Raw genomic sequence first — 22,128 nt, 5'->3', positions numbered from 1 at the left:
TTGTAATAGCCCCAAACTGGAAATAACCCAGGTGTTCTACAACCAATGATGGTTAAACACACTGTGGTGCGTCCACACCATGAAGCACTACTTAGCAATAAAAAATACCAACTGCAGATACACAAAACCACCTGGATGAATCTCTGCAGACAGATGCTGACAGGTAAAAGTTGATCCCAAAAGGTTACATGCTGTATGATTCCAAATCTATAACATTCTTGAAATGACAAAGATCACAGAAATGGAGAACACAGCAGTGGTTGCTGGGGGTGAAGGATAGGGGTGGGGACAGGAGGGAAGTGGATGTGGCCATGAAAGGTCAATGTAAGGGAGCCTTATGGTGATGCAACTATTCTATAGCTTGACCGAATCAAAGTCAACCTCCTAGTTGTGATGTCATACTAGAGTTTTATAAGATGTTACCGTTGGGGGAAACTAGGTAAAGGATACACGGGATTTCTCTGTATTACTTCTTACAACTGCATGCGAATCTACAAGTATCTTAACAATTAAAAAATATAAATACTATGCTAGGAATTATATATGGTATGTTTCCAATTTCAGATGAAAAATCAGATATATCTCTGGGATATTAGCATGATAGGAACTTCCTTCCTCTATAATTTTCTTTACTTTTCAAACTTTCTACAATAACCATATAATGGTTTAATCACACGAAAGCATTTTTCAGAGTTCAGGAAAGGATCTGTGGAAGGCTTCAATGAGAAGGTGGCATTTCTAGGAGAATTTTAAAGAATGGGCAGCATTTCAATAAGTAGAGGTGGGAAGCTAGGTATAATCCTGGTGCTATATTGTGTTATATAAGAAATATATTTGGTCATTCAGATAACCAAAATGTATTTCTTAGATATATTCGATTTTCATTCACAGTTCCTGGCTCGCAACTCCCCAAATCCTTGGAATTTCTTAAGTGATAATAGCAATGGAAGCATCTTTTTGGTCTCTTGTCCTTAGTTCCTAAAAAAGTTTCAGAGCCATCAAGGTAAAATGGGTGTCTTGTTATTCACAACAAGCCCTTTCCACCACGACCGGGTTTGTGACTTTTGCAAAACGTCTAAGAATGGGGACTGGCTGTCAGGGAAACCAACCAAGAGTTGGAACTTTCCCTTCCACCCCTTGATTTCCGGGGAGAAGGGCTAGAGGTTGAATCAATCACCAAGGGCCAATAGTTTAATCACTCATGCCTATGTAATGAGGCCTGTATAAAAACTCAAAAAAGAAGGGGTTCAGGGAGCTTCCAGTTTGGGGAACCAGGATGCTTCTACATGCCACCACGGCAGTCCCCAAGTTCCATGAGGACAGAACTTTTTTGTTTGGGAACTTGCACTATGTATCTTTTCATCTGGCTGTGGAGTCACATATTTTAATATCCTTTGCAATAAAACAATAATCTAGTGAGTAAATGGATTTCCCCAAGTTCTGTCAGCCATTCTAGCCAATTAATTGAACATAGAAAGAAGGTTGTGGGAACTTCTGATTTATAGTCAGTCAGTCAGAAGTACAGGGAACAGCCTGGACTTGTCATTGGCATCCCGAGTTGGAGGGAGAAGCTGGAACCTCCATTCTGTAGCCAGCTGGTCAGAAGCGCACATAACAACTTGGACTTGCGACTGACATTGGAAGTGGAGGGAGATCTTATGTGACTGAGCCCTTCGCCTGTGGAAACTGATGCTATCTTCTGGTAGACATCATCAGAATTGAGTTGAATTCTCAGATACCCTGGTGTTGTCTGAGAATTGCTTGCTGATGTGGGGAACTGTATATAAACACACCGTGGAATTAGGTCCAGGAACTGTTTCACCTGGCAGGGTCTGATGAGCTGGATGGGAGAGAGAAGGGGCATGAGAGCTCCCAAGGAGCGAGGTGCTAAGACAGGCTGGGAGGGCCCACGCCGCTCTTCAAAGGTAAATCCTGCCCTCCTCCTTCCTATAATTTTCTCAATAGACATGAAAGAAGCTTAATAAATACTTCTAAAAGTAAAAATTAATTGCATAGAGAAGCGTTAATGGGTAAAAGAAAGATATAGGTGCCCTTCCTTACCAACCTGTCGGAGCAAGAAACCTTGGAGCTACTCGCTTCTCCAGCAGCTTCCCCTGAAAGATGTTCCATTCAAGCTGGCTCCACAGTGCTCACATCCAGTTCTCACCTGGTAACTGGCCTCTTCCTTCTAAGTCTACAAAGAAAGGAGGAGGCAGGTCTAGAACTATGGTGTGGAGGAGAGAAGAAGAGGAAGAGATTTGCTGGGAGTCGGGAGACCTGGGGTAGACAGAGCCCCAGCTCTGCTGTGGATGGACCACCCGAGGGATGGGCCGCCTACTTAAGGCAATTTATGACCCGCCCAGACCTTGATTTCTTACCATAGGGAACAAGAAGGTTGGCTAACTCATCTCAAGGATTCTGCTGGCTCTAACACTCAGTAAGCCTGAGGTCTCAGCCTAGGTCTGGCCTTGCGTGCCTTCATGACCAATCAGAAGTGAGCTGTCAAATATAGTTATTCTTTCCAATGCCCTCCCTCGATCCTCATCACTATTTTCTCTATTTCCAACATAACAGCCACACAAAGTACAAGTAAAACACTCTTTTGTCAACAGAACTTAAAATGCATAACCTAAGAAATGAAAACATTTCAAAACTTGAACCTGAGCAAGCCCTTACCTCCTCCAGCCTCCACCGCAGCTCACCACAAAAAAGCAAAAAGCCTGCCCTGTGCATCCAACAGGGCATAGTAAGGCTCAAACGAGCTAGGCCCACAGGAGAGCACTAAGATGTGCTGTAAAGTGAGTCCCAGGACTTTGACTAGCCTAATAGATGACTTCAACACAACTCTGTCTTGATTTTGACAAGAAATGGCTCCAAGGGCACAAGTTCCGAGTGTTAGAATAGACAAGGAAAGGCTCTCGCTCATCCCTTCCAGCAACAGCGTGAACCGGCCATTACTGCTATTTATGGTTGTTTAACTGAACGCATACCCTTTCCTTCTCAGACACCAAAACTGTTCCATTTACAGCTTAAGTATTCAAAACAATGTATGCAAACCTTCCTGCAGTCATTGCCCTATTCCCAGTCCTCCCCAGACTCTGACCTCTGGATTTCCAGGTCTGGTATTTGTTCCTTGGATGACATGGCTCTACTACAGTCCGATCCCTGCCCTCCTGGGCTAGGCAAAACACACAAGGCCATTTTCCTCTAGATCCCTGTGCAGACACTGCAGGCACACACACACGCGACTCCTCTCACGTTTCAGTGTTTGGAGAAAAGACTTAACAAGATGCCACTGTTTCTGCTCCCACTCTCATTTCATTTTACCTCATTATGAACTTAGCAGGCCACGTAACTGGGATATCATTCAGGCCACCAGATATCTGGCCCCCTCCTGTTCCCTAGCTAGTCACCCTGTGCACCCCTCAAACTCATGACTAGCAAATGAAACCAAATCCTACTTACTCCTTCTGAGGTGTCCCAGAGAGCTAACACATAAAATGGCTGCCTTTATCCTACATGGCCTGCTGCTCCTACCACCCGCTCTTGGCCAGGCTGAGGGTAACGCCCCAACCTACTCCCTGGCAGCCACTGAGGACCTGGTCAGTGTCCAAGAAGATGCACTGGCATGAGGACTCTGCCCAAAGATGCTCTACATCGGCTCACCCAAGCAGGTCTTTTTCTTACAAGGGATCACAAACTCTGAAAACATAGATAATATTATTTTATTAAAGTGTAGCACAATAGCAATAAAACCATTTATGATGTTTATACACTTATATTTCCAGACGTTATGGCTGCCTGATAGTTTGAATATAATGACATACAGATAAAAGCATTTTTCCACTGGTTGAGAGAAAAGTAGAAAGACTATCTTAAGCTGTTCCAGCTACTATAACAAAAAATAGACTGGGGGACTTAAAGAACAAACATGTATTTCTCACAGCTCTATAGGCTGAGAAATCTAACCCCAAGGTGCTGGGAGATTCAGATAAAACTCACTTCCTGGTTCGTAGATTGCCAATTTTTCAATGTGTCCTCACATGGTGGAAGGGACAAGGGAGCTCTCTGAGGTCTCTTTTATAAGGGCATTAATCTCATTCATGAGGCTCTCTACTCTCGAAACCTAATCACCTCCCAAAGGCCCCACCTCTTAATAGCATCTCACTGCGGATTAGGATTTAATATGAATTTGGAAGGGATACAAACATTCAGCCTATAGCAGACGCCTACAGAGAAGACAGAAAGGAGCAGCCATAATGTAAAGAAGCCACGAGTCAAAAAGGGCCCCGAGGTAAATAAATGAGAGTTGGTGAGTAGCAGGGTGGAAAGAACTAAACAGAAAGAGAGGCAGGGACGAAAATGCTGAGTCATGAACTGGAAGGCAACCAGGGTTACTCATGGCACCAGAGCTGCTACTGGGAAGATTCTACTGAGCCCTGAAGGGTCACATCCTGTTTTGGCAACACAGCACACTGAGCTATCGTGAGCCTTTCCCCCAATAAAAAGCAAGAATTTATACCCATGAAAAAGAGAATTCCCTAGTGTAGGAAATGCATAACATATTGAGAACCAGAGCAGTTAGCACAAGCTATATGTTCAGTGTTGTGGTGTAGGAGGGAATGATGGAAGTTATCAAACATAGAAATAGGCTCTCGTAGCCAGGGGTGTGACAAGAGGCCTCAATGAATGCACCCAGGCAACCCACTGAAGAGATGTACTCCCACTTGAAAGTACACTAAAAATCACCCAGGGAGGGGAAAAGTTAACTTCTTCTCAGGACACTGAGTGTTGGCAAAAAAATTTCCTTTGAAGTATAAAAATACCCTAAGCTTATGCCACATGCAAGCTTAATATCCAATTGACACAACCCATTTGGTATACAACTTCACAAGTCAAAATTAAGAAGTACATTTGGACTGATGATATTACCAAGGCCTCTGGAAAAGACTAACACAAAAATTCTCTCTAGAAGGACATTTCAACAAACTTCACAGAATTCTCACTAAGAGCTCATAATAAAATCCACTTTGAATGAGAGTCAGCAGATGTGACAAACAAAAGTATTAGTAACACCAAGAATGGAAGATAACAGAATTGAAAGAGATTATGACTTTAAAATGCTTAAAAACTTTTAAAAAATAGATGAGGAAAAAAAAACATATTATGAAAAAGAACAAGCATAATTTTAAAAATTCCAGAAACAAAAGATATTCTCATGGAAATGAAAACTTAGGGGATAAATAAAATTGTATTTAAAAAAAAAAAAAGAATTAGTAACGTGGACAAGAAATGAAGAAATTATCCAGAACGTAGTACAGAAAAAGACTTTTAAAAAAACAGCTTAGGTAAGATGGCTAATAAAATAAGAATGGCCAACATAAGATCCCACACAAGACTAATACGAATTCTAGAATAAATGCAGAAAATAGGGATGAAACACTATTCAAAGAGATAATTTCGCTACTGAACATTATTCAAAGAGTGAGAATTTTCCATATTTCATGAAAGATATAAAAACATATATTGACAAGTGTTGAGCAAAATAAAAATAAATCTAGATATATCTGATTAAAGCTACGACATAACAAATACAGAGAAAACCAGGAAGTAAAGAGAAATTATCTACAAAAATGAGAATTATCTGACAACAGACCTATTAATAGCAAAACAGAGTCAAAAGACAATAAAAATATTATCTTCAAAGTATTATAATTCTATGTCCAACTAAAGACCTTTCATCACTGAGTATAAAATTAAAGCATTTTCAGAAAATACAATTTACTGAAAAAAACTACTAAAGGATAATTAATAGATAGATCAGTGAGAAGGAAACTGAACTCAGAAAGAAGGAGTAACACTCAAGAAGCAATGATAACAGATTGGTAAACGTGCAAATAAATCTAAATAAGCAGTAATTATTAAATTAGTCAACTGGGGAGAGGATGATTTTAAAAACATAAAACTAAAATGACACTAAATAACAATAGTATAAAACAGGAGTCAATTAGAGTCAAAGCTTTCTAAGATGCCATATTATTCAGAAGAATGGAGATAATCGTTAGTTTTATACATTAAATGAAACATTCATGTAAAATATGTAAGAATAATGATTAAAGTAATAGTAATAGAATGTATAACTTCCTAACAGAGAGAACATGAAAATTAAAAATTCAAAGAGAAATTAACATAAAAAAATAGAAAAAAGATAAGGCGCAGAATATAAAGAGCATTTAATACAACAATATAATAATTGATGCAAACACATCAATAACCACAATAAATGTAAGTGGAAGTTTTTTTAAAGAAAGAGATTCTCTGATTTGATTTTTTAAAAGGTAACTATAGTCTATTCATAAGACATATACCTAAAACATAATGACACAGAAATAGAAACTAACAATCACAAAAAAAGCTATATTGGGCAATACTAACCAAAAGAAATATTACATAGATGATAAAAGCAGACAAAATAGACTTTACAGCAAAGAGTATTACATTAGAATAAAGAGGTCATTACCAAATGATAAAGGAAAGAAGTCATCACAAAGAACAGTTCTAAATCTGTATGCATTTATATTCAAAACATATAAAGCAAAATTTGACAGATAACAAAAAGAAAATTTAAATACAAAATGATAATGGGTGATGATTTTAATATAACTTTATCCCAAATAGATATATTTAGCAGACAAAACAAAAGGATATAGAAAATTTGAAGACAATTAACAAGTGATCTGGTACATTTTTTCCAAGTTGCAGCAATCTACTAATGGACTATCAATCAAACTTATAACCACATTAAAAAAAATTAAACTGAATAGAATTGAAAGTATCAAAATGTATCCCATATGGCAAAGATAAGCATTATTTTGTGAAACCTTTATATTTATATATTGAGTGATGATATAAAGTGTACTTCTTGCCGTGGGTTAGTTTGAAAATCTTCAATCTAATGGATTTAAATTAAAGTCTTCACCCCCAAATTGGAGCATACACATTATTCTCAAACACTCAAGAAATATTTACAAAATCTAACCATTTACTAGGCACAAAAGAAGTCACAACTAAACCCAGAGAATCAATACCATATCCCGAATGGCGTTGAAAGATGTCCCACAAGAGCTATCTGACTGCTAGTTGGTCCCCTGAGGCTCCATTCAACAATCCTGGGGGTGGGTGGGTGAAATGGATGAAGGGGGTCAAAAGGCACAAACTTCCACATATAAAACAAATAGGTCATGAGGATGTAATGTACAGCATGGTGACTATAGTTCATAATACTGCATCGTATATTTGAAAATTGCTGAGAGAGTAGATCTTAAAAGCTCTCACAAGAAAAACAAAAATTTTGTAACTATGTACGGTGATTAATATACTAGATTTATTGCAGTGATCATTTTGCAATATATATATATATAGAGAGAAAGAGAGAGAGAGAGAGCAAATCATTATTTATACACCTGAAACTAATCTAATGTTTAATGTAAATTTTACCTCAATAAAGAAAACAAAACATCAATCCTACTTTCCTGGAGTGACCTAGAACATGTCTCTGTCCCTTGTAAGTGCCAACTAACTTAGCTATTTATTATTTGTGTCTAGCATGTAATAAGTACTCAAAAATTTTTGATAGAAAGTAATACTGCAGAATAGAAGCACTTTGGCAATCTTTGAGAAGTTGAAACTGAGCTAAGGTTAATCGTTTTCAACCTTTTGAGATATTCCACCATGGATAGAGTTAAGTACTAGAAGAAATATACCCCCTCTCCTCAAAAAAAGACAAAAAATTTTTGAGCTCGCACAAGTGGAGGAGTGTATGGGTGTTTGGGTGCATGGACCATAGCGTGAACAGGCACAGGAAGCAAGCAAGCAAGTTAGCTAACCAGAGGGACAATTCTAGATGGGTTAATATTGCCAGTCTTCTTTAATTGTCTCATCTGTCAAAGGAGAAAGTGACTTTTCCAAGACACTCTTCTATTAGCTCAAAGAGGACAGAGGACATAGTCTCTTCTCACCTTTCTCAACTGCCTTTTATTTCACTCCAGGGTTTACAGCCATGGGGTGGGAAACCCAGCTGGGGCACAGAGATGGGCCAGGTAGGAAAGGTCCTCTGTGTCATGCTAAAGAGTTAGACAATTGGGAACTGAGGTAAGTTTGCTTATTGAAGCAGAGAGTAACAGTCAGATTCGGGGGGATGCAGAAGATAAAACAGAAAAGAGAGAGACTAGAAATTGTGCATGCCTTTAATGTGGTGGTTGCAGTGTCAGCCCTCAAATATTCATTTGAGAGAAGACTGGTGAAAGTATGGATAGAATATAGAAAGTGAAAAAATTTCATTGAAGTTAAAATTAACCATTTTAAAATATACAATTCAGGGGCATTTAGTACATTTACAGTGCCATGTAAATGTACCATCACTTCTGTCCAGTTCCAAACATTTTTATCACCCAGAAGGAAACCCCATACCCATCATGCAGTCGGTCCCCCTTTTCCCGTCTCCTCAGCCTCTGGAAACCACTAACTTTGTTTCTGTCTCTACAGATTTACCTAGACTGGATATTTCCTATAAATAGAATCATACAATATGTCTGGCTCTTCCTTAGCCAGACATTTTCGAGATTCATTCATCTTATAGCATATATCAGTGAGAAAGAAAATTTCTAAAACTGCAAAATCAGAACAGCTGAACCTAACGCACATGGCAGGCAATTAAGGGTGGGGAGCAAGAGAAGTAAGGACAATGGCCATCACATAAGCCTGGCCATCACATAAGCCTAAAAGTCAGTGGCAGCATTGACACAAATGGGAAAGACAGAAGATACCATAGGGACAAGGGTGACAAGTCTGTTTCTAAACACACTAAGTTTGAAGTGCTAAGAGAAATCCATTTTGGAGAGATCACCAGGCAGCTGAAAATATAGTCTGCAACTTAAGAGAGAAGCCCCAGCAGCGGCTACAGAGGTGAAGAGGCAGGGACGTGAGCTTACTGTTCTCTGAGGTCGAAGGGTACATACACAGCTACAACTACTTCTGTCATTTAGACACACAAATGCACAAACTGTCCTTGCCTTTTTCAGAATGTGATGCATCCATTTACAAAACTTCAGAGATGAACAATAATGAGCCAGGCTCAGGAGAGAGAAATATTATCCTCACCCTAGAGCGAAACTCATGCTGTATTTTGTTCTGGCTTTCAGAAAAAAGAACCCATTCACGGAGATCACAGCTGGCATTTTCCAATAAATATCTCTACCACTTGTGAACCTTATCACTGGGTACCATCATTCTCTGCTTCCAGCATGGTCTACCAGCGTCTAACTCTCCTCAGACTCCTGTCAGTTTTATGATTTGTTTAGAAGTTTGGTGTAAATATGTGGTCCCACTAGTCTGACTGTAACTCTGGAAGTAAAATACTCATTGGTCCTCATTGAGCAAGCCCTCTCTGTGTAATTTTCACCCACAAAGGAAGGGAGGGGCTGACCTTCCACTTTCTCTCCTCACATTCAGGCCTGAGCCAACATCCCAGGACTCTGAGGACCCTGGCCTCATGTTTTTCTGGCTTTGAATGGTAAGAGCAACAGTAATCATCTCTTTCGCCAAAGCGCTATTATTTATGACCTGATACCAAGTCCTACACAAATCCATTTAAATCTATATGAAAGAATTTTCGTTTGCTTAAAATATGTGTATTTATTTTCTTATGAGCATGTAATTTATGTATTTATACAAAAACATACACACATATAAAATTTACAAAATATACTTCTAAGTTCTTTTCTATACCCTTGCGGTCAGGCTCAAACTGGAAATTTTGAGAAAAGAAAGCATTATGGCATACTTCCTGGTAAACTTAGACCAAAGGAAAAAGAGGGAAGTAAATTAGTAGGAACATAAATGCAGAGATAAGAGAGCTACAATCAGAGGAGAAATTCCTCCAGGCCTGCGGGTAAGTACGTGTGAAAGTTAAGGGGCAAGGGTTATTCAGGATGAAAAAATGTTCTCAGCAACTATCCCTCCCTCTGTCAAACTCAAAGAATCCCCTAGGCAAGCTGTGGTCACCACAGCTCCACATTCTCACCCTTCATTCACTCCCTCACCCAGCAATCCCCAATGATGCACGTGTGCCAGGTACTCTTTCTTCTAGGTGCAGAGACCCCACAGTGAACTGGACAGACAAAACCCCTACCCTACAGAGCTCAGGTTCTAAAGGGGCATTAGTGAAGGGGGGTACTGATGAGAGACAAAGAAGTAAAACACACCGGCATTTTCAGATAAATGGTGACAATATACACATAATTTACCCAAATCAATGTGTCAGATGGAAAGGCAGATAGAGATAGCCAGGGTGGGGAAAGGAACAACTCAGTGTGTGAGTACTAAGGAGAGGGTGGCTGACATGAAAAGGCAGTAGAGACCTGAAGATCAGAGAATGAGCTGCAAGCAGTGTGGGTCTCTGGAAAAAGGGAGGGTTGGGAGGGCAAGCTCAAGGTCAGCATGTAAAAAAAGGGAGTGAGGGAAGAATCACAGAGGTTGCAGCACTGGCTCCTTTGCTGTAATTTGTTTTGTCATCCTCGTGCCAAAGTGAACTGTAAACACCTTGAACACCTGTGCTGCCATTCACCAGCATGCCCGCCACCTAGTACAGGGCCTCAATTAAGTTGGGTAGATGGACGGTGGATGGATGGGGAATGACTGGGTCAATCAGGAAGCTTAGCAGAAGGAAAAGCAAACTACTAAGTGACGCTTTTAGCAGGTAATATACTGGTTAACCATCATCTGAGAGCCTTCACCAACAGTTCTTAATTTCATCAATATGCAGGCTATTTTCCAAGAAAATACTCAGCTTTAGTCTTATAATGGACGTCAACAATAAAACAGCATTTGCATTACTGTATACAAATGAATACAGATACAGATATACACATACGTGTTCACGTGTATTCATCTTCTAGACCACTTTGCTAGGACACATTCACTCCTTAAAATAATAATAAAAGAAATATATATTTAAATCATATTGGCCGAAAATAAATATAGGTAGTATACACACATTGTGTATTTACACAGCTTTAACAGACAACCATAACATTTTCTAGCTCATTGGAAGAGAAGGCTCTCGAGAAAAAAAGCTACCACTTAATGCTGTATTCTAGTAACAACACACCTTATTTGGACACATAAAAAATTAATAGCCAGCCCATCTGAATGGAAATTATAAAAAATAGCTTTAGACCAGTGTACAATGAGCCTTTTCTGTAAAGGACCAGATAGCAAATATGTTAGGCTTTGCAAGCAACGTATAGCCTTTGTCACATAGTTTTCTTTGCTTTTTTAGGTTTATTCTGTGTGGTGGTAGTGGTGGTGGTGATTGTTTTACGATGCTATTAAAAATGTAAAAATCACTCTCAGTCCCCAGGCCATACAAACAAGCCTCAGTTTGCTGACTCCTGCTTTAAATCTCAATAAGAATGGGACACTTAGATTCCCAAGTTCCTCACAATTAAATTAAAGGGAGAAATCCCCATACATCTCCAGATTACCTCTTTCAATCTCTCCAGCTCATTTTGAAGGGCCTGTTTGGATATTTCCACTTCAATCATCTTTTGTCGGAGAGTTTCATTTTCATCTTCGGCTTTAGAACGCTTTTCCTCCACAGTTTCAAGTTCATGGTGCAATCTAACAGATACATCTTTGGCTACCTGCAGAGATAGTCATCAGGATATGAAACTTTCTGTGTGCAAAGGCTACATTCAAATAACTTCCAAGGCAGACTAATTAAGTGATATGATATTACACCAAAGAGCAAAGATTTTGGCAAAATTAACAAACTTATTTTTTGAAAAGGAGAATATTAGTTTAAAATGTGAAATCTACATTATGAGGGAGAATATGACTTTTATGTGGATTAAAAGGCCACTTTGGATGGCCCTACTTCCTTATAGACTATCACCAAGAATGTTAATTCTGCCCAGATGCACATGCTTTAAATAATAATTAGAAAAAAAATAATACATTTCTGTCCCCTGAGGTAATACTAAACCTACCTGCTTTAAAAAAAAAAAAAAATCTGTATGCAGTAGATGTTTAATGTAGTCAAGTTTTAAATTGTCTTCTGTGGTAAAATATTTGAATATTAAAAGCAGTTAAACATTTTTATTTTCCTAAAGGAAATGAGAGATTTTTGCAACAGAAATATAAATCACCCTTCTATCACATGAAATCACGTTTTGTTAGTGGTTCACAAATTTGATAGAATTACAAAGGTTCCTTTCCTGTTATCATAATGAAAGGCTAAATGGGGTTTCGTAAGTACTCCCATAGTAAGGAAGACGTTATATGCATAATTCATCTCTAGATGAATGATTTGATAATCAGGGCATAAGAGAAGCCATGCTACCCATGGAGAGAACAAATGGTTTCAAGTCTGGGATTGCTTCACTTCATTCCCACTTCTGCCAATGGTTCTCAAAGACACTTTTGACAATTAGTTTTGATCATATTTCTCCTTCCATTAAATCACCACTACACAAGTCTCACTTGGGTTATGGTAATTTCAGGTTTTCTGAATCCTAGGAACTTAAAAAACAATAAAAACGTTAAGTGATTATTATCAACTTTTAAGAGTAGTCTTTGACTATAGCTGAATTGATAACCAATAGATTTTTTTTACGTACTTCAGCTCTTTAGAGGAGTTCTTTTACAATTTCTACACAAGTTTCAGACCAATTGCCAGGCATTAATTCTTTTTTATTATAGAGCTATTACTATGATTTCTCTTTCCTTTCTTTTTTTTTCAAATTTAAAGATTCTAGTTCATGACAGATTTAAATCTTGGGCCATCAAAGCCACATGACAACACATACCCTATGAACCTTCATTCATCAAGTGAACAAAAATGTTCATGCTGAAATGTGTTGAAAGAGGGAAAGAAACACTAACAGAACACTAAGACCACGAGTAAGTGGGGTCTGATGCATGTCCCATTAGCCGCGCTCACTCACCTTTAAGTCTTGTTCCAGACTTCGGATAAGCTCACCATCCACTTGACCTGTCTCAGCCACTTTCAGGCTTTTCTGCTCGGCTTTCCTGAGGCGGTACTGCAGGATTCGGCAGTTTTTATTAGCACGGTCCAGTTCTCGCCGAAGTTCCTGCAGCTGGTAAACATCTTCCTCTAAATAACTGTCCCTCATCTCTTCCATTTCAGCACGAAGTTCATCCAACTCATCCTACACAAGCCAGACGGAGTAGATTTATAAGCCAAATATGTCAAAAAAGGATGGTGTCTCCCCTCCACCCCTGCTCTGGGACACTAAAAGTTAACTACCTGTGCACTTACTCATCGGCTTATGACCACAGAAACCTTTGGATATTCTCACATGAGAGCATATCACCAAACTACTGTTAAAATCTTACGGATCCAGAAACTAAAATCCAGCCTGGATTATTCACTGTGACCTCTCAGCATTTATTCCACTCTCACTATTTCTTCACATACTCACATCCATAAATGAAATCAACTCTGCAGCTAATTAAACCTTTCAATTCAAACCAAAATTGCCCCTATCTCTAAGGAACAAGCCAGATTCAAAGATGAGTCAGACAGATCCTGCCTTCAAAGCACATGAACTTTAGTGGGATTATACCTGTGAACTGCCCTGGAATTATAACGTACCTGCCAATGTCCCTAAAATTCTGTTCCACAGTATAAATTTCAGCATTGCCTAGGTGACTTACAATTCTAAAGACAAAACCTTTTGCATTATTTCAAATACACATTGGGTTTGCTTTTTTCCATTCACCTATTCTTAATTTCCCACCTCCATTTTACTTTGCTGTCAACATGAAGACACTCTAGATACAGGAAAAACCTAGGCATCGTCCCCGGCTCCCCTCTACCTCTCCCATTCCACAGTCAATCCAGTGCTGTCAGCTCGGCGTCACAATACCTGTGGGTGCTCTCTTCCCAAGGACCACAACGTCCACCCTCCCAAGGGGCAGCTGCGCAAACAGGTAAGTCCATCACATGGGATTCCCTACTTCCCCTATCCCCCACTCCTCCTCCATAGACCATTCTCTGCCCAGACAGTGATCCTTTTAATGTGTAACTCAGACCTGTCCACCACCCCCATACTCAAACCCTCCAGCAGCTTCCCATCACACCAAGAAAAGTCCTCCCCACGGCCTCAGAGCTGCCCCTCCCCTTCCCTGGCCCACAGAGGAAAGGACTGCTTCGGCCTTTCACTTGTTATGCTGTCTTGTTAAAATGCTCCTCCCAGCACTTTAGGCAACTCCTGTCACATAATTTGAAGGACACACAATGCCTTCCCTGACCACCTTCCCTGCCAAACCCACTGTTTCTCTTGCTTTGCTCTCTTTTCTTCCTATCTCTTATCACTGTCAACTTATCATCTGTCACCCACACTAAAAGGTAAGCTCCACAAGGGCAGACACCTTGAGTGTTTTGTTCCTCTGCATTCACAGCACCAAGTATGAGCCACACAGCAAGCCCTCATTAAATGTTTGTGGAATAAATACACAACACTGGTCAACATGTGGAAAGATCAAATCATAAAGATGACTGTACCTTTGCTTTGTTCCAGTCTTGTGGCCTAATTATGAAAAAATTTTCCCAAGCCCATAGGCATAGCTGCAATATGTGAGTTATAAATTCTACTGAAGTATTATAAAAGATTTTAACAAGGAACAATTTAGAAGGAAGAAGACTAAGGAAAGCATTCTAGGAATTTTCTAGATTCATTTGATGGTTTAAATGCCTCCAGAATAGGATACACTCAGTCATTCTCATTTGTTTTGTTCAATTAATACCAAGGCTCAAGAAAAAAACTCCCCCAAACTTCACCTTAAATTGTCAGTTCTTGTCCTGCCATTTAGTTTGTTCCTGGATTCTCGCCACTCTTGCTAATCCTGCATTTGTTCTTAAAACTGGGGATATACTTATAATAAAGCACAAGGGTTTCCCAATATCAGAGCCTCAAGTAGACAAGAAATTGAACAGGAAGAAACCTCATGAAGATAACATTAGGTACAAAAAGTGTAACAAATAAATTGGGAATCCTTATGAAAAAATACAGATTGGCACAAACAAGGTGAAAACAGTTCTCCAGCCACCCTCAAGTGTATGCAGGGGTCTACTGGAAAGAGCAAAATGTGCCATCTCATTCCCCCAAACCCCGTCTGATTTCCCCACTCTGCCCACACAACCCTAACCAAGAGAATGACCTTCTCAAGTGACTATGACTCTACATGGAGCCTGTTTCAATGGACTGCCAAGGAGAACGAATGTTAAAAAGAAAGCTTTACCAACTTCCTAGGAGTCAAATGAACAGATTGTTTTTCTTCTTGGATTCTAGGTGATCTTACAGAATTTCTATATGAGTAATGAAGATGTTTTAATGCGTCTCAAAGAAAGGTAAATCTTAACATTGAAAATGTGAAGTATAAACAAGTTTCATTTCTTTTCATGGAGATCTCTCCCTATAAATTCTGTTCCTACAGAATTCACTGGGACTGGTAGTTACTGAAATGAGCATAAAAGTCGATCAGTTGAATATACACGAACAGAATGTACTGGCTGGGCTCTTCAGGGAACTGGAGAACTCAGCCGTTTCATGGGAGTCTTTGTCGACTTCAACAAAGAAGAGGCGGTTGCTGATGCCAGACCCCCACACTAAGACTTGGGTGATGCCATGTGGGAGCTGTGCCCTGATCCAGCCCATGCTAGAGGAGACCAACTGCACATTATACGCTTTAAACTGGCCTTGTGGATGTCATTCTTTGGATAAAGAAGGTATTTTCAAAATCAAGGTCAAGTTTCACCCAGGTTCCATCCAGGACCATGACGGGTCCAACTTTGAGAAAGAGGCTAATCTCTACCCTTGTGCCTGAGTACAGTTAAAAGGTAATTGTGTCAGTCTACGGCCATACTACCCTGAACAAGCCCAATCCCGTCTGATCTGGGAAGCTAAGTAGGGTCGGGCCTGGTTAGTATTTGGATGGGAGACCACCTAGGAAGACCAGGTGCTGTAGGCATAAAAAATAAAAAAATAAGGGATTGCAAGCTGACAAGGTCCTTGCAATCTGTAAGGTCAACCAAGGGTTGCCTCGCCTAAAATAAATAGATAAATAAAAACAATAATAAAATAATTTTTTTAAAAAAAGGTAATTGTGTCATTTAATAACTCTGTATGGTGCCAGGCGGGAACTAGACTTTTGAGGGGATCACTTTGTAAATTACACAAATTTCTAACCACTAGGCTGTACACATCTGAAACTAATATAAAATAATATTGGGTGTCAAAAAAATTCTTTTAATAAATAAATAAAACCATTTTGGAATAAAAAAGGTAATTGTGTCATTACACAACTAATAAAAAATAGTTCAATGCAAGCAATAATCACTATATGCATACATACAAATACACAGTGACTGTGGGCATTCAATGGTTCATGGAAGAAATTGTTTGATTTCTCTTCCATCTAGAAAGCTGTCCATAAAAGCCAAAGTCATTAATGTCTGTAATTACTTGTTACTCAAACTAAAGTCTTTAAAATGTGATACAGCCATAAGAAGATATAAAATGCAACTTCCAAGCATAAAAATGTTCTCTAGTTTTCAGATTATAACGGGAAGGCCCTCATCGACCCTAATGTTAGATGCTGGATATGTTATACAGATGTGTAAACAACAAACTGCAGGCTAAAAAACTGTTTAAGGGCTAGATGACCCCATACCGTCACATTATTGAATAGGTCAGACATAAACAGCTAATATTCTTTGGCATAAAAAATTATCAACATTAATTGCAGTGAGACAAAATTAGGGAGATCATGATTGCATGTATTTGAATCATTGCTTTTATAACTCATATTCTAAGTAATTTGTAGAACAGAAGACATCCTTTATTAAGCACTTTACCTTCATTACCAACCTTATAATAACTCTTCAGGAACACATTAACCCCATGTATAGACAAGGAAACCAAATCTACACTGGTTAACATGTCAAAAGTCCCAGCTAATCCATGGAAGCTAGACTGCGAACCCAGGCTGTCTGGTTGCAAACTCATGCTCTTTCCAGTAAATATTATAAATTATTTGCAACAACCTGGAAAAGGAAACAATAAGAGATCTTAAGTTGTACTTTTAAAAGCCCACGGTCAGTGTAAAATAATAAAAGCAGGCTAACATTTAGAGCTTGACAATTGTCAATGTGCAAGTATATCCATTATCACAATTGGGCCTCAGAAAAATATTGCACTGTGAGGCAAAGATATAAATACTCTCCTTTTTAAAATGAGGAAATTGAGATTCTAAAAGTTTAAATGTCTTCCCAACATTAGTCTTTTTCAGAGGTGGGACAAAACCAGTGTTTCAATTCTTTTCATAGAGCCTCGGAAAAAAACAATTTTCAGGTTCAATGAAAAGAAGTTACCAAAAAAAGCAAATTATAAACCATGTAAGCTGGCAGCAGACGTTTGGAAAGCAAAAACTGTGATTATTCAGATTAGGGTTATGATGGATAGTGATTTTCAAACTAACATTATATTAATTTTCTGACAGCATGTTCTAATTTAGAAAACGTTACATTAAGAACTGTAAATATGTCTGCCATTTAAATGTTTAAGAAAACCAAATCAAGCAGAAAAGATATTTTTCTAATTTTGTATGTAAAATGAAATCTTGAAGTAGTATAAATCTCTTCAACTACTCCCCTTTGTAGATAACAAATTAAGCCTTATTTTATAATATCCCTCTTTGCCTGTAGATAACAAATATATACAAAATTAGAGGAATAATGAGGTACTATGTGTACATTACAGTAAACCAAGATTAAAATGAAACGTTTCAATAAAAATCTCTATGAGGATAGTCTTAGCCACAAATATAAAATAAAAACCAAATCCATGATATCTTAGTATAAGTGACGAAAACTCTTGATCATACTGATAATTTTATTCAAGTTTTAATCTTCTATAAACAACCCCAAATCAATAACTGGTTCTATTTTAATAACCCCTCTTTAAACAGACCCATTTGGACAGTAGGAGGAGTCATTTGGTTACTGTTTGTAATAATTCCATCTTCTGGGAGTTGTAGATATAAACTATTGTCTGTTGTAATATACAAATAATCCACCTCGTTTCCCTCTGGACAATGCAAATGTTCTCTGCAGAGTCTCAGCTGTAGCTAAGAAGGCACAGGGGCTGCTACAATTGTTTGCCAAGTGACAACTCAGCTAGCAGCTGATGGGCTGTTTTGCCTTGTTCTACATTATATCACCTAAGTTTATTACAGCCGCTCTTGCACGGGCTGAATAAAGAATGGATGTGGAAAGTGGAATGTCGAGAAAGAATAGGAATACTGTCTACTTTAACCTATCCAAAAGGAAGGGAGGAGGAGCAGGGGTCAGAGGAGGGAAGGAAGAGCTGAAGTACTTCAAAATGGTTTGGTCTTACCTCTCACTGTCCCCTCTCCACCACCACCACCACCACCATACACATACCACCACCCACGCCACCACCGCCACCACCGCCGCCTGCCCTCTGGGCCACACTGAGGGCCTGGAATCCAGGCAACCAAATTTAACAAAACAGTTTCAGAGCTTGAAACTGAAGAGATGAACTTCAAGTGAGAAACAGGATGGTAAGGTTGGATTACTGGTAATGCACTGCGTCTTAGAAAACCAAAAAGACCTTCCCACTGATCTCCTTTAGTAAGTCACTCCTCTCAAAGAATCCAGTGTTATCCCTTGTAGCTAGCACTGATTTCTTTTGTTTTAACCAAAAATAATTCTTCGGCCCTTCCCCACACCAAGCCTCACCCATCCTACAGGATATCAGCACTTCAGAGTACACTATTTGGAAGCAGGGGTGGGGGTATTGTGAGCACATCACCAGTAATGTGAAAACCCTTTTTAAAATAGGCCAATAAACTCAAAGTCATTAAATCCTCCTGCAAAGCCTGTAGAAACAGAGAACATAATTAATATGTTCACAATGAGCACTAAGGCTTGTATGATTGTTTCAGAGCATTTGAGCAAAACAGTTGTGGCAGGCAGGAAACACACTAGTAACATTTTGTAGAAGTCCTCATCATTAAGAAATGTGCCTGGGTTTGGTTTGAGAAAGAAGTAAAGACCTTTTGGGTTCTCAACTGTTCACTTTAATTTCCGAATACTTCCAAATATGTTTGCATTCACCAAAGGTAAAGGGAAAACAAGAGTGCTTTTCTGACTATGTTCATGCAAAATGTCTGCTACCTAGATTGAGAAATTGTTGCATTTTTCCTTAGTGCCCTTTGAGGAAGGTAGAGGAGGAACAGAAAGCAGAGTCAAGGGACGGCCCCATAAAGCACAACAGAAGGCATGTACTTCTCTGTTGACATTTGCTATTTAAAAAAAATAATAATACAGCAGTCTGGCTAAAAACCAAGAGAATTCCACTTGAATTTCCCAATCAATATGACATCCTCCTATGGTTTTGCAGGACTTATTTTTCTGCTTGATTACTCCTTGGTCATTCTAACTCAGAAAGTGTAACAGCCTTGTACAGTAATGATGACAAAACTGACATGGGAAAGAATGTAATGCTTAATGTGGTCACGATCCTCCAGAATATATCAAAGTAAAATTTCTGGGCTGAGTCTCCTCTTATTAGATAACATTTGAGCAGAGGGATGCTCTAGCCAATCACCAGAGTTCCGGGCAACATTCTCTAAGAAAGCAGTAGGTCAAAGATGCACTTTTATCTACCAACCAGAAAAGCACCACTGAGCAAAAAGAGCAACAAAAAGAGAAGTTCTGACTTATAATGTGCACACTCTAAATGCCACGTGCAAAGGCATGCCTACTGTTTCTGCCCCATGAGGTCATCAATACTCCCCACCAGATTTTGCACAAGTAGATGGGCTTACTGACCTTTAGAAACATCTACCAGGATTGTTGTGTTTCTTTCCCAAATTGAACTGTTGTAATTTAAGCTTTTGAATGTCCAAACATGTAACTCACGCACATATTTGTCATCATTCTTCTGGTCTCCTTGCCTCCTTCAGACCTCCTCTACCCATTTCTCTCTCCTGCTGTCAGAGGAAAGGCTAGGAGGTGGACTCAGGCATAGTAAACAGTTGGCCATGACACCTGCTCCATAGGAAATGGCAACTGAACATTCCTTAGAAATTAAACGTTGCCAGTGGGACTTATATGACCATTTGTACACAGGCTAGTGGAGAGATGTTCGTTATGGCCTTTTTGCCTAAAAGAAAATAGGTCTCCTATGAAAGCTAAACATTGGGAACATTTGAGGTAATCCGACAGCTCCAAAGCAAGCGGTGTGCTCTGAGAAAAGGAGCCTTGCTGGAAAGAGGATGCAGCCTGGTGCAGTGAAAACAGCAAAAGCTCTGGAGGCAGGGAAAGTGGAAGCTGCACACTTACTAGCCGTATGGCCTTGGGCAAGTCATTTAAGTTTTCTGGGTCTCAGCATCTTTGTCTGTGAAATTGGGGTTATGATAAATGTAACATCATACTCTATGTTGTTGTGAAGATTCAGTGAAATATCAAATATACCAGATCAGACTCAAGGGTCAGACACCTATTTCATTCACTGAGAAACTAACTGTGAAAAGATAAAGCAAATAACCAGTTACCCATGGATGAACCCTGAAATGATGTCAGACCGTCTACCTTAAGATTAAAGATGTAGCAAGAAATATCTTCTTTATATATATATTTTCTTCCTTAGCAATCACGATTTGGATAAACATCACTTAGAAACAGTGTGGGTCAGGGATTATGCTAACAGTTGGGGTTACAAAACTGAACAAGATGATTTTTCTCACTCTCAGAATTTACAGTTGTAGATTTACCAAAATGTTGTTTTCTGTTAGAGTCCCACACAACAGTTGCCCTTTCTCTTCAACACCTTTGAATTTCACTTTGTTGTCTATTACATAACAGTAGGCGACGGAAGCAAATGTACTACTTGAAACATCTCACTCCAAGTTCCAAGCTACCCTCTTTTCTCAGTTTCTCCTTCCCTGCCTCACTGTTACCTCTTTGCACAAGATAAAATAACTGCTGGACTCAGTTGGTCAAAGCACCGTCTGATAAAAGGTTTAGGAAGACTCGGCAGTTAACTGATTTCAGTTTGAACTGCGCACTTCACTACCATCCACCATAAAAGCTCTCAACTTTGGTCCCACTAACCAGAAGCTGGGCCTCAGTCAGGTAGGTTCAGCATCTACAGAGAAAACAGTGCAAATCACATAACCTCCTGATAAAGGAGGGGCTCCCCAGTGGTTTGGGAGGATATACATTACCATCTCAACAGAAAAGTGAACAGATTTATATCACCGGAGCTATATACTAACCTGAGGTTTACAATAAATTAAAACCGTGGCCACCAATGTAATCTCCTTTATTTTCTCTCAGTTCACCTCCATTGTCTTGACTCCTCTAACATTGTCTAAACTCTCCGTTCTGCAGCGCCAGCCCTCCTCGGAGAAAAGATGGAGTCAGACTGAATGCCCCAAAGCTAACAAGACCAAGAAGCCACTGCTCTCAGGCCCTGTCGGAAAATGCTCCGAGATAGGGTGGCAGAGGTTGTGATTCCCTCGAAAGTTCTGGCGTGTGGATAGAATCAAGTGGCCTCTCCTGACTCCAGGGGAAAAAGGAAAAAAAAAAAACTGCTCGTGGAAGCTTACCGATGCCTAAGAAGCAAAACACTGTTGTCTCTCAACCTAGGCCACACTCAAGGTTCCCCTGAACTTAAGGTTTACCACGGGAAACGGCGGGGCCCCCTCTGCCTGTGCTATCCGAACCCCTAAAGGAGACACAAGGCGCCTGGCTTTCTGGAATTGCAGTAGAAGTAGCCGGCGCGTCTCCGCGATGGACCACCGCAAGCTCCGGAACCGACACGCCTGAGCTCCTTGGAGGAGGAAAATGCGCCCCCACAGGTGAGGGTGGGCACGTATATGGCGCGAGGAGTCTCTTTCGTATCCAAAAAGTGATTATAACCGCCTCTCCCCCAGCACATAAACTGAGGCAAAGGCATCAGGGGAGAGATGCAAAACTTCTAGAAACAAGAAAATCTAAGTGGTTTGAGAACCTTC

At 39.5% G+C, this 22,128-nt stretch overlaps 1 protein-coding gene and 1 pseudogene across 4 annotated transcripts in view; one reads left to right on the top strand and one right to left on the bottom strand.

Moving 5' to 3' along the window:
- The window catches only part of MTCL1 (microtubule crosslinking factor 1), a 112,298-nt gene that overhangs the window by 88,776 nt on the left and 1,394 nt on the right, over nt 1–22,128 (bottom strand). For all 4 annotated transcript variants that reach the window (XM_039845850.1, XM_039845852.1, XM_039845851.1 and 1 more), the window contains exons 2-3: nt 13,005–13,229; nt 11,544–11,702 (exon numbers count right to left, since the gene is read on the bottom strand). In XM_039845850.1, the coding sequence (XP_039701784.1) occupies nt 11,544–11,702; nt 13,005–13,229 (384 nt within the window). The remainder of the gene's footprint in view (nt 1–11,543; nt 11,703–13,004; nt 13,230–22,128) is intronic.
- LOC120591490 (uncharacterized) lies at nt 15,935–16,053 on the top strand (annotated as a pseudogene).

Source organism: Pteropus medius, unplaced genomic scaffold (assembly GCF_902729225.1).
Source record: "Pteropus medius unplaced genomic scaffold, Ma_sr-lr_union100, whole genome shotgun sequence".
Lineage (NCBI taxonomy): Eukaryota > Metazoa > Chordata > Mammalia > Chiroptera > Pteropodidae > Pteropus > Pteropus medius.
The sequence above is the reverse complement of the archived record's forward strand: the minus strand, read 5'-3'. Positions and strand labels throughout refer to the sequence as shown.